The 13836-nt window shown below is 35.7% G+C and overlaps 1 protein-coding gene across 1 annotated transcript; it reads right to left on the bottom strand.

Annotated features, from left to right (window-relative positions):
* Positions 1-6447: 6447 nt before the first annotated feature.
* On the bottom strand, positions 6448-12423 carry LOC149403429 (histidine kinase CKI1-like). Its single transcript, XM_089608695.1, has 7 exons — positions 12252-12423; positions 11795-11853; positions 10243-10899; positions 9070-9445; positions 8179-8768; positions 6977-8077; positions 6448-6660 (listed from the first exon to the last, which is right to left on the bottom strand). The coding sequence occupies exons 1-7, from the start codon at positions 12421-12423 to the stop codon at positions 6448-6450; spliced, it is 3168 nt and encodes a 1055-aa protein (XP_089464821.1).
* Positions 12424-13836: the final 1413 nt, after the last annotated feature.

Raw genomic sequence — 13836 nt, 5'->3', positions numbered from 1 at the left:
ATTTTAAAGTGTATATTTTAAAAATGTATATAGTGTTGGCGATAATTTTTATTTTATTTTATAATTCTTAGTTATAATTAAACTTGGCCTAACGGTAGCGGGACGAGAAGGAATCCCCGCTACCGTTAGGCACAGTAGCGGGAGCGGGAGTCCCGTTACTGTGGCGGGACGGGACGGGAGTCCCGTTAACGGGACTAACGGGACACGGTGATCCCGTTAGTCCCGGCCGATAATTTTTATTTTTTTATTTTTTAAATTTCGGCCGTTAGATCAAAGATCCAACGGTCGAAAAAATAGAGCCGTTGGTAGAAGTGACCGTTTTAAGAGAGCCGTTGGTGTATTTCGACCACTTTTTTTATTTTTTTTTACCAATTTATTTTTAAAATCTATAAATACCCCCCCCATTTCATTCATTTTCTTCCCATCTTTCTCTCAAACTCTCTCAATATCAATCTCAAATTCTCTCAAACTCTCTCAATCTTAATCTCAAATTCTCTTAAACACTCTCAATTTTTCATGGCATCTTCATCCCACAACCGAGGAGGTCGAAGGGGAAGAGCTTCCCTAGGTCAACAAATGCACCGATTTGAAGAAAATTGGTTGCACTTGTTTCAAAATGCCCCCGACCTAAACACCGAATACAGTTTCGATCCAAATTATGTTGCTCATACTTTCGGCCATTATGAATTCACCGAAATTCCAAACACCCAAGTGCCATACTACCCTCAAATGGATCCCGAGCAAGCCTATCAAGCTCAAATTCCGCCATCCGAAGTGGCTTACGAAACATTTCAAGAATACGAGCAACATATGCGTGAATCCCAAAATCCAAATGAAGAACAAGATGACGATGAAACCCAAAATCCAAATGAAGAAGAGGAGGAGGAGGAAGAAGAAGACTTACCACCACCACCACCTCAACGTCGAAGTCAAAGTCAAGTTACACGACCTCGACAACGTGAACAACAAGATGAGACACAAGAACGACGACAACGACGAGCACGACGACAACAACATGAAGGGGCTCAACAACAACAACAACCACCTCAACAAATCCAACAACAACCACGACGTCGAAGTAGGTCCGTTGTGTGGACGTGGTTTGAAGATGTGATTTCGAACGGCGAAAAAGCCAGAAAATGTCACAGTTGTGGCAAAATCTTCAGCGCTCACAACACAAGAGTAGGGACGTCGCTCTTGTGGAGTCATCACATGCACTGTCAGAGGACGCAATCTGGAGCCTCGTCAAGCACTGTAAGTCGCATCGATCATGTGCTCTTTAGACGTGATTTAGTAGAATATTTTGTTTTCACCGATCAATCTTTTAATCTTATCGAATCTCAAGGCTTTGTTAGATTCATGAGTTCTATAATTCCAAACGTTCAAATCATGTCTAGGAAAGCCTTGAGATCCGATATCCTAAAATAGTTTTTTGGAGAAAAGGAACAAATGAAAGCGCCACAATATCATCTGGTAGGTATAGTGTAGACTTAACCTCGGATATATGGACTGGTCAATCAAAGATGAATTTCATGAGTGTTGTAGTGCATAATATAGACGACGATTGGAACCTCAACAAACGTATCATAGCCTTTAGGAGGATAAAAGGTTCTCACACTAGTCAAAACATCTTAGATATCATAGTTAGTGTTATAGCTGAGTGGTGTTTGACCGATAGGATTATATCCGTAACCTTAGATAATGCCACAAGCAACAACGCCATGGTTAGAGAGTTAAATGATAGACTTCATTGTGACGATACCCTTTTGCATCAACGATGTGCTACCCATATTATAAACCTTATAGTTCAAGCTGGAGCCGCTAGTTATGACCAATCCATCAACAAAATTAGGAATTACATTAGTTTGATCAATATATTCAACCAGTAGAGTAGACGGGCTTAAGAGACGCCTTAGACACAACGGTCTCCAAGAGCGCACATTTCATCTAGATAACAAAATTAGGTGGAATTCTACATTTCTTATGTTGACCAACTTTTTATCCGAGCATTATGTCAATGTTATTGTTTCTTACATTAACAGTGAACATGGCGATGACGCTATCATCAAATATGATATTAAGATGGCTGAATCATTTGTTTCTTTTCTTGACGTTTTTTACAAAGAAACTTGTTATATTTCCGCTGTTTACACTCCTACTTCTTTTCTCGGTCTTCATACTATGACCGCAATTGCTGTGCATTTTGATAAATATAAAAACGAAGCAATTTTTGAAGATTGGGGTATTCAAGCAATGAGAGCCAAGTTTTTAAAATATTTGGGGGCTGAAAAAGTTCCATTATTATACGGTTTTGTAGTCATTCTAGACTGCCGATATAAAATCGGTGGATTAAAAAAGTTTCTTAAATATTAGAAATCATTTCGAGGACCAAGATTACGTTGCACTTGATCTTGCGAGGATCGTGCAAGCTTTTTATGATATTTTCAGGGTATACGAAGTGAAACTCCTACCGATCGAACACAACCAAATCAATCACAGACGCAGTATCCAAGAAGACACCAATACACGAATGTCTTCGTCAACGCGCCTGCTTATAGCCCATCTCCTGAACAACAAGAAGGTGTGACAAGTCAACCGAGGTCAAGCTCAGCCGACACACGGTCCCATCCCGAGATACAAGAGTACGATCGAAACGAGTGGGTCAAACCGGATGACGAAGCCATCGACCTCTTGGTTTGGTGGAGACAGAACGCAAGGAGGTTCCCGGTCTTGTCATCTATGGCACAAGACATCCTCACCATCCCTGTTTCAACCGTGTCATCTGAGGCGGCTTTTAGTAGCGCGGGTCGCATCATCGACGATAGAAGATGTAGTTTGAAACCGGAGATGGTCGAAGCATTGACATGTGGTAAGGATTGGATTCAACATAGAAATCGAGCACAAAAAAATTCATGTGCTTTGATATTCTTGACGATTTTGAAGTTGATTTCGCAAATGTAAACATCAATGCTTAGTCTAACTTGTATAACTAAGGGATATCCCGGCCCTTGTCCGGGATACTTTTTCAAATAATTAACGAAGAAATGAGTGCTCTTTTTCCTCGCCGTATCACCTTTTTAAGGATCGGTGAGGTTTTTTAGGAGGCCCATTTTTAAATTGACATTCTTCTTTATTATTTTTTTCTATCCATTTAGTTTAAAATCATTTTCAATTAATTCCTTCTATATAATTATTTAAAATCTTTTAAACCATTTTTTTTTTAATTTTTTTTTTTTTTTGTTTGTTAAGCCTAACGGGGTCCGAATCCCGTTAGGCGGGTCCCGCTACCGTCCCGTTACTTAACGGGACGGGACTCCTGTTTGGTAAAAAAACGGGAGTCCGGGCATAGGCGGGAGCGGGACGTGCGGGATGTACCGCTAAGCCAGGTTTAGTCATAATACATAATCTTCAATAAAAAATGAGAGAGAGAATCTGCTTTGTTTATGCTCTAAAGGGTTGGTTTCTTGTCTATGGAACAACACTGTTTTTTTTTTTTTTTTTTCCTTTGGAATGAAGTAGTAAACTTGATCTCATGGTGTTTGAGAGAAAAAAAGGAAAAAGGCTGAGTAACTGGTCTTATTAATTTAATGCATGTTACATAATGAGATTTTTCCATAGAGCTTCTTTTACTGAAGTACCTGGTCCTAATTTTTGCTTTCTTGTGCATTGATGAAGCTCCAGTGTCTAAGATTTATCCTTTCAGTTTGTCTATGATTCTAATATTTGGATCTAGGTGAGTTTTTTTTTATCTTCGCTTCTCGTTTATTAATTATTGGAATTGTTAACCGATGTGTACTCAAAATCGGCCGTGTTATTGGCTTGTGAAACCATTTCATGGAAGCTCTTTGATATCTTATTTTTCTTCTACTTTTTGTAACGAAGAATCATCATTTTTAAAGATCTTCATAAGCCCGTTGATGGTTCAATTGAGAGACCAACAAAGTGGCTGAAGTTTTTGGATTTTTGCTCTGCTTGACTGTTAGTTTTGGTCGTTTTTTGGACTTACTTCTTGCTTCGTTTTTTTGCAAATAAGGCTAAAAGTTAGACAATAAACATAGTGTGTATTCATACGACGAGAGGCGTGAATCACGGCAACATAATATCTTTTTATATTCTTTTTAATTAAATATCACCATGATTATTGCAAAAAAATTAATTGATTTTAATTGAGTGTTTTTTTTTTCGGAAAGTCTTCTTCAAACAGAGGTTTATTTATTTATTTATTTTGTTTGTTCTTTTAAAATTTACTTTTTATTTATTCTTACGTGAGTGAAGATTTGTTCAGATTTTGAAAAAGATTTTTTTTGGGGGTGTCTCGTGTTTGAAATTTCGACAGGGGTAGTCATGGCAAAATAAATGATTACATGATATCATTCCACTGGTTTAGTAAGTAATGGTGATTACCTCAAATCAAAGTAATGAGTATTCTGTGGAATCACAATTCCATCGTTTAAAAATGAAGCAAACCAAAGAATGATAAGTTTCATGAATCAATTTCATTCCATTCCCTCAATTTGACCCTATCCAAACATACCAAAGTTCTATAAGATTGAAGAAAGATTTGCAGAGAATTTGAGGAGTCGGGTGAAAAAGGAACCGCAATGTTCATCGCCACGGCGTGTATCGGATTGTTTGGAGTAATAGAAATTAAGGGATGAGATGAGACGCTACGACGTTGAAGAGGCGAAATAGGAGGGAGGGAGGGAGGAGAGGGCTCTTCGGTAAGGGAGGCATAGAGCAGGCGACGGTGACGAGGTCGTAGATTGCTAATGAAATTTCTATATGCTTTTTTCTTTTGTTAAAATGTTCACGTTGTGTTAATATATATGTCGATGAATATACACTAAAACTCTTTCAAATGTAGTTCTGCAAACATATTACTCGGAACTAGGTAATTTCAATAACAAATATATATTGAAACTCGTTATTTTAAATTAATTTTGCCAATATATATTTAAAGTTACCACACCTCTGGATATTGATCTTGGGGGGTCCAACTTTCTTGATGTTTAGTGTGTACACAATGATTCATTTATATTGTACATTTTTACATATTTTTTTTAATCGTTTTTACGATTTATTTATCAGATATCAAGATGGATCTTCAATCTTCAAATAATCAATATGTTGCATACGCATTCGTTTTGGTTTTACATTATATCTTCAATTTTGAAATTGTTGTTAATTTGTTTTATTATTGATATTGATTCTATTTTTGAGCCTCAATTGTTAATAAAAAAAACCGCATTATGTATACTAAATAAATCTTTTTTAATTACGGCGTAGCACGTGTTACTATCTAGTATATATATATATATATATATATATATATATATAAATCATTCTATGACTGAGACTTATGAAATAGCATATAAAACAAAGGCAAATTAGTGATTGTCACTAGTAACATGATTCCATAACGGTTTTTAACCGTCGTATAAACTTATCATAAAGGTCATTTTTCATCGTGGTAAGTTTTCATGACGAAAATAAGACCATTGTGGTAAGTTTTTTTTCCACGACGGTCTTGTTTCGTCATGAAAACCAACTTGGCACACCTATTTTATCTTGAAAAAGTTGTATCAATGACCTTCCAAGACGGCAGTAACAAATTAAAAAAAAACTATTGACTCCAAAGACCATCTAATGACCATTTAGAAAAGGAAAAAAAACCTAATATATGTATTTATATATTAAAAAAAAAACAATCTTCTAATAATATAACAGTTTGAATAAATATACATTAACTCGTTAGATATATGGTTGTTCACATAACCAAATAAAAAAAACATGTTTAATAAATCTGAAAATAAATAAAACCGAGGTTGTTCAAAAGTGTAAGGCATTGCGAGAATAGTTTTAAGAGGAAAACAAAAATTAATGACTCCAATGACTATAAATAAGTAAAGTAAAGCTTATAAATGTTTGAGAAAACACTAACGAATAAAGTTCTATCTAAACTTATTACCAATTGCACGCCGAGTATATCAAGTTGTGAACACCCCAATATGTGATTCCTTTCCTCGATTTTCAGAGAAGCTTTTGTACTGCTACTCAACGTGCCACTAGGATCGCACGAAAAATTTCGTCCACCATTTTCTTTCGCTGGATCGATGGAAAACATTGAATCTCCGACAAGGAATTTCCCATCTCCGGCGACCACTATACACGATTTCCCGTCTCGAATATCGATATCGGTGTAATACCTTGTTACTTCTTCAACCAAAAACCCTAACGATACAAGCCCTAGATTCCCATAAAGTTAATTGGTTACGTCATACATAATTATATATATATATATATGTATAATGTGTATATGCATTAAAAAGGATTAAATCATTTCCTACTTTGTAGTCAGGTAACATAATACACATTATGACAAACCACATAATAGTATCAAACAAACGACGTCATCGATCAATAAAAATATATGATATGAATTATTGTTTATTTTCTGTCGATTTTTTTTATGACATCAATTAAATTCGCTTCCGTTAATGGTTTGCTCAAGCAAGCGTCCATTCCGGCCTTAGACGTCCGTTTGGCCTCTTCAGAATCCGGCGAATGAGCAGTTAATCCAATAATTGGTGTATGAACGCCATAATTTATCTCCATTTTCCTTATTTCGCTCGTCGCATCGTAACCATTCATTATTGGCATCTACGCATTTCAAACAAATAAAAAAACAAAAATAGTTTATATGCCATAAAACTAAGGTAACTAGATATTTATTAAACGGATCATATAACAAGCACAATGACAAAAAGATTTGTGTTTTAATGAACATTAGGGGTAAAAAAAATTCTTTTATTTTCTTACTATATCAGTTTAATTAAGAGAAGACATTTTTTTTTACAAGATAGGCTATACCACAAAGGTAAGTACCCCGACCCTAAATAAGAAGATGAGTTTGAATAACGACGAAAACAAAAATCATTAAGAAAATATAAAAAGAAAAATTAGAATACTTGTTTACCTCACAATCCATCAATATGTAGTTAAAAGGAAGAGTGATGTTTGAATCTCCGCGCTGCTTTTGATCCACAAGTCCATTAGAAACAAGTTCTACAGCTTCTTTTCCATTAGTACAAAGCTCAACTTTCCCGCCAAGTCTCTCGAAGATATACATTGCGATTTTTCGCATGACAGTATTATCATCGACGACCAAGATTTTCCTCCCGAGCAACGGCTTTGCATTGCTGGGACTACCGATTTCTCGTAGGGATTTGGGTTGATTGAGCATGGTTTCTCTCGATTCGGAAACATTTATATGACTAATATTCCCGAGCTGCGAAAACGATCCACCGTCCGATTTCTCCGTGATCGAACCCCCAAACTCCGGAAGAAGCCTCGCCACTTCATACAACCGGCTTCCGTGGAGCGGCTTGTGCTGGACGATATCGTTCGGATCAAACATTTTCCCTCGAATATTGCTTTGAGACATTATATTATTCGCTAGCCACACAACTCTACAAGCGCTTTGAATTAGGCCATTCTTAAATTCTTCCACGGCCTTGCCTAGTTCCGGAAGTTTTCCTATATTAGCGTCGACGACAAGTAATACAAGCCCTAGCGTCGTATTTCGGAGATGATGACTGGTTTCTCGAAAGAGAGACCAGAGGTAATCTACTCCACCGTCCATGCTTCTGTGAGAACTTTTTTGTGACACAGAGGACTTGCTCAATAACTCAACTTCTACGATGACATCCGACACGTTGCTCGAAGAATTACGGTTTCGCTTGCATTCTATTTTCTTAAGCGCGCGAGGAAGTTGATCCGGAAACCTCAACGGAAACACTCTTATCCCAAGGCTCTCCATGAATTTCTTCAAAACTCTTCGCCGTTCCTCGTTTTCGATTAGTAGAACGACAAGAGAGCTCTCGAGTTTATTAGGGCTAGGGGTAGGAACTAGGGGGCTTATTTGAGGGCTAGCGCTAGAAATCGAATCTTCGTGATTTTCTATTCTACTTTCGGAGACATTATCGCAAAGGGAAAGAGCAATGTTGAATCTAAAACAGCTTCCCTTTTCGCCGATATCCTTGTCTATTATCCCGATTTCACCGTGCATCAACCGAACCTAAAATGAAAAAAAAAATTAAGAATAAGAATTTAAAGAAAAATAAAATTGTTTAAAAGACTACATAACATTAACATGGACAAGATTGATAAATTCCTAACCAAGGATTGAACGATGCCAAGCCCTAATCCGGTACCTCCTTGACCAAGAACGGTTTCTTTGACTTGGACGTAGTTTTCGAAGACCTCGTTTCGCTTTTCCTTCGGAATACCTTTGCCTGTATCATCCACCTCACACACAAGCTCCATAGAGTTTGGGTTTCGCTCTATGATTTCCATGGCCTCTAGGTTCTGATCATTCTCCGTTTTATCCTTGAAACATAGGCACGTCAAACTCCGCATCAAACCGTTACTACATCGGTCCGGCTGCTTGATAAGAATAGAGTTCTTCAACTTGGGTTTTCTAATCCACGCTCGGACCACCACGTGTCCCTCCGAAGTAAACTTAACCGCGTTGCTTAGCAAGTTGGACAAAATTTGCCTTAGCTTGACCCGATCACACTTGACACGGGAAAACTTGGAGATCGAGCCGTCACAAGGGTCCCAAATCACATCGACACCTTTCTTACCGCCCAACGGATGATAGAGATCAACAACGTCCTCAAAAAGTTGTGCCACGTCGAAATCTTCCTCTTCAAGCAACATCTTTCCCGCTTCGATTTTGCTCGTGTCGAGAATAGAAGTAAGCATACCTGGTGATCATAGCATTGCTAATTAAAAATAAACATTTAACTAAAAATATTCCATGGCTACTAATCCAAAATAGTTTCTAAGGCATCTTTTAATCCCTTAAATAATTTTATTTTTTTATAGAAAAATGGTTCTTAAACTACTGATTTTAATTGTAACATTTTAGCCATTTTTATAAACATATTATTTTTTTGTTAAAACTCAAAGCAAAAACCTCAGTTATAAACTAATTAAATCAAATTTACGCTAAAAATAAATTAACAAAAATACATATATATATTGATAAATGAAGAAATTTATTACCTGATAGGTCATTAGTACATCCTTCCAATTGTCTTAGATTCGTTTTCAAATCGGAATCGGAAGGGACTTGGTCGTAGCAAATCTGGATCAATCCGATCATGCCGGCCAAAGAAGCTCGGACATCGTGGCTCGCAGTGGCAAAGGCGTGAGTCTTGTTCATGCTCTTTCGCTCGGCTTGTTCGGTCGCATTCATTTGTTTCATCAGCATCGCGCTCAGATACATATTTCTTATGGAGTCTCTCCGAATTATCGGAAGCAAAACCGAGATCAAGGCAATCGTTATCGCAATCGTAAATACGAGTAGGAAGAGTATGATGGTTTTGTATCTGTTCACAAAGTGGGTGACTCCACTTTTATGGATTGCTAATACATAAACCTGCAAGTAAAACGAGTCTCTTTTTTATTATATAAACAATACATTGATGTTTATACACATGAAAAAATAATAAAAATCTTCATGTATGTATGAGACTTGTGAAATAGCATAAAACAAAGGCAAACTAGCGATTGCCACTGGTGATTCCACAACGGTTTTTAACCGTCGTATAAACTTATCGTAAAGGTCATTTTTCATCGTGGAATCCTCCGTCGTGGTAAGTTTCCACGACGAAAATAAGATCGTTGTGGTAAGTTTTTTCTCACGACAGTCTTGTTTCATCGTGAACACCTAATTGGCACACCTATACTAATTATCCTGAAAAGGTTGTATCAATGACCTTCCAAGACGGCAGTAACAAATTAAAAAAAAATACTATTGACTCTAATGACCATTTAGAAAAGGAAAAAAAACCTAATATATGTATTTATAAGAAGAAAAAAAAAATCTTCTAATAATATAACAGTTTGAATAAATATACATTAACTCGTTAGGTATATGGTTGTTCACATGACCAAATAAAAAAAAAAACATGGTTAATAAACATAACACCATGCTACATGTCAGTTTTTGTTTTGTTTTGTTTTGTTTTTTTTTGTTTTTTTTTTTTTTTTGCGTTAGCAGCGTGATAAATCTGAAAGTAAATAAAACCGAGGTTGTTCAAAAGTGTAAGGCATTGCGAGAATAGTTTTGAGAAAAAAACAAAAAAAAAAAATTAATGACTGTAAATAAGTAAAGTAAAGCTTATAAATATTTGAGAAAACACTAACGAATAAAGTTCTATCTAAACTTATTACCAATTGCACGCCGAGTATATCAAGTTGTGAACACCCCAATATGTGATTCCTTTCCTCGATTTTCAAAAAAGCTTTTGTACTGCTACTCAACGTGCCACTAGGATCGCACGAAAAATTTCGTTCACCATTTTCTTTCGCCGGATCGATGGAAAACATTGAATCTCCGGCAAGGAATTTCCCATCTCCGGCGACCACTATACACGATTTCCCGTCTCGAAGGTCGATATCGGTGTAATACCTTGTTACTTCTTCAACCAAAAACCCTAACGAGACAAGCCCTAGATTCCCATGAATACGGGCCGTGTTGACGAGCAAAGAATCTCGACCCTCGTTCCAATTGGTCCCCAAAACGGAATGTGAATCGGCTTTAAGCTCCAATGCTTGTTGTAACCAGCTTGAATTGGACATAAATTTCGTTGGAAACGACGGAATTATGTCGCCGAATAATTTTCCGGTGATGCGATCCGCCATTTGAGTGTACCGATAAGCCGAGATCGGTGAAGCGTGTGCGAAGCCAAGCGAAGCGTTTGAGTACATAGCAAATGTTTGGTTATGATCATCTATGAAATAGGAGAAGAAAAGGCCTTCAAATCCAATATATGAAATTTGGTTCAAATGTGGAGTTGTTGATAATGCTTCAAACAACGATGGAGCTACCTGAATAAAAAAAAAATTGAGAATTTCGGCTAAATAATAAATAAAATAATTAGTACTTTTTACAATATTATTTTATGACCTCTCCTAGATAAGATTATATATCTAAAAATTCAAACTAGTAATTTATGACATATAAACCATAGTGACCATAGTGACTCAACGACTTGTAAACAAAATTAATTTTTTTTTTATTTTTTTTAGGGTTCAATGATATTTACCGGATATTTTATATTAATTTAAGCTGCTAAATTGTAATAATTACTTAAACATTGACTCTTTTCTAATACAATAATTTTCTCTACAGATAAGTAGGTTAAAACTATATATAAATGAGAATACTCACATTGCTTTCAATGCCAAAAAATGATGAGGGTTTAGAACCGTTGAGAGAGGAAGATAAAGCTCTGGCTGTGGTCATTGTTGAAGCAGACATTATATGATTGAGAAGCTTTGTTGTCTTTTCAACCTCGGATTTCACTTGAGATCGGAATCTGTGAGAGGTCCGATCGGCGTCGATTTCGACATGTTTGGTCAGGTGACACAATGAAACAATTATCGATAAGCCGAAACTTAGAACTAGTACCGTGATTACCTGTAAATAAATTTGTTTTGGAAGGAATAAAATGTTATGTTTACATTATTATTTATAGAGTACTATAACTCATGAGCAGTCAAAATCATGACTACTGTCTACAAAATGTTTTAAGCTTGATTAACAAAAAACGCAACAAGATAATTTTAATTGGAAAGAATATCGGTTCATTACATTTAATTTAAGTAGATAATTAACCATTCCATCGTCAGAGTATACGATTAACAACCCGCACCAGGAACTACTTTTCCTTGCCATTATACATAATAATGCTAAAAATTACTAGTAAGAAAAAAAAATTACCACTAAGATGAATGGAAGCCGTGACTTTGCAAATGCGTTTAGCCTCTTCATTGGATGATCTACACAAACATAAGAATATTAATTTATCAGAGAAAAAAGTATACATATATAAATATATACTTCATTTTTCTTGCTATCAAGAGGATAAAATCTGTAAGAGGCAAATATACTCCTCGTAAATGGAAACCATGCAAGAAAATCTCAAGTCATTAAGTAGCATTAATTACAAGACCTCAAAATTGTTTCAAAAGAGCATTAATATTTTAATTAAAAATATATACCTTGATTATCAATAGGGACCAAAAAAAAAAAACAAATTCTTCAGACCTCAGAAAAAATTGATAGCCGAAATTCCCACTTTAAACCCATCATTTTGGTGGGTTTCTTGAACAAATAATAAGACTAATTGCTAATGCATTTATGTCAATTCATGATCCAAAATTGTCGCAGCGCTTACATATCATATTGTGCTTCTTCTTCTTCTTCTTCTTGTTATCACTCACATCAGACTTAGCTTCGAAGCCGGCTAAGAAGTCGAGTTCTTGAATGATGATGACGTCATTGTCTGATTGTTGCCGATCGTTGGAGGACTGGCCTTCACGTTGTTGATCAAGCTCTGTTTGCGACATATTTTCTGTATTGTTTGGAATATTGTGAAATTATTGTGAGGATTGTGTGTCAAGAGCTCAAGAATAAGACAAAACACATATAGAAAAAAGGCTTTTAATGGTGTTCAAAATCCGCCATTAAAGAGCTTTAATGTCGCTTTTTGAGCGCCATGGAAGCAGACGCCACTAAAAACTTGTAATGGCATTTGATGGAAAAAAAACATTAAATATGTCGGTTTTTAATGGCGTTCAACTTTTGAGCGCCATTAAAGTAACTTTTAATGGCCCTCTGTAGTCGAGCGCCATTGAAGCTCCTAATATATCTTTTTAATTTCAAAATTTTTGTAGCCAAATTCCTGCACCGAAATAATAGCAAAAAAAAAAAAAAGCATAGAACACCTAAATAGTACCAATTGCAGCAGCAAAATATACTAATTAAAATCACCAAAATAATACTTATACGTTCTACCATTTACAATATTGAAGTTTTTTACAACTAATACTTCTAATACCTTCAAAATTTATAACTTAATTAAAAAAAAAAAAAAGTTCTATCGCCATTAAAGATTGGCATTTGTAAGCTGGCGTCATACAATTAACTGAACACTAATCAATTAGCTCTCACCTAATTATATTACATGATTTTTCAAAGGCTGTCCTAAAAAATAAATACAAAGAGTGGAAAAAAGCCATGATTCTTGCTAACCGGCTGTCCATAGGTATCCAAATAAACTTTCATACGACAACATACATGATAAAGATATGTGTTACAAATAGCTAGTCACATACAAGATAACTCAACGATTATGAAAAAAGCTTGATATGAATTTCTGTAATTACTGACCTTTCCACCGAAAGTTCTTCAAACCCCATCATCGCCTTCTCCATCTTCACTGGTAAAGGTTGTGGCATCAAGCTTTGAGAACACTATAAAACTAAATTTATACAATGAAAACATGTCGTCTATTAACCATGGTTTTTTTTACTAAAGCTTTCGAGTCTTTGTTACAAGTGACAACCTTTATCTCTTAATAAACAAAATCAATACATTGTAGACATGTCCCATCTTCAATCGGAATCAACAATGTTGTGATTTAAGTCTTCCTACTGTATCTTTGGAGACTAAGTGCACAATAAATAATACACACAGCAGAACCATACACTAGACTTACTTTTATCACACTGTAAAAACTTAATAATGAGATATATGAAAAGACTCGAGTATAAATCAATAGAACACATAAAAGGCACACCAGAGAAATCGCTTCATCTTTGACACTATCATGAACATATAAAAGGCATTAGAGAGTTTATAAAACCTACAACATTTCTGAGCATTAGCAACAAGAGAGCCATAAAAATAAGCCAACATCTTCTAAGTTTATCTAATTCATTAGATTGCTGAACAACGATATTTATCAGAGTATGAACATG

Source organism: Urtica dioica, chromosome 3 (genome assembly GCF_054948205.1).
Source record: "Urtica dioica subsp. dioica isolate 48M chromosome 3, U.dioica_male_clone48M_v1_H2, whole genome shotgun sequence".
NCBI classification, from domain to species: Eukaryota; Viridiplantae; Streptophyta; class Magnoliopsida; order Rosales; family Urticaceae; genus Urtica; species Urtica dioica.
The sequence above is the reverse complement of the archived record's forward strand: the minus strand, read 5'-3'. Positions and strand labels throughout refer to the sequence as shown.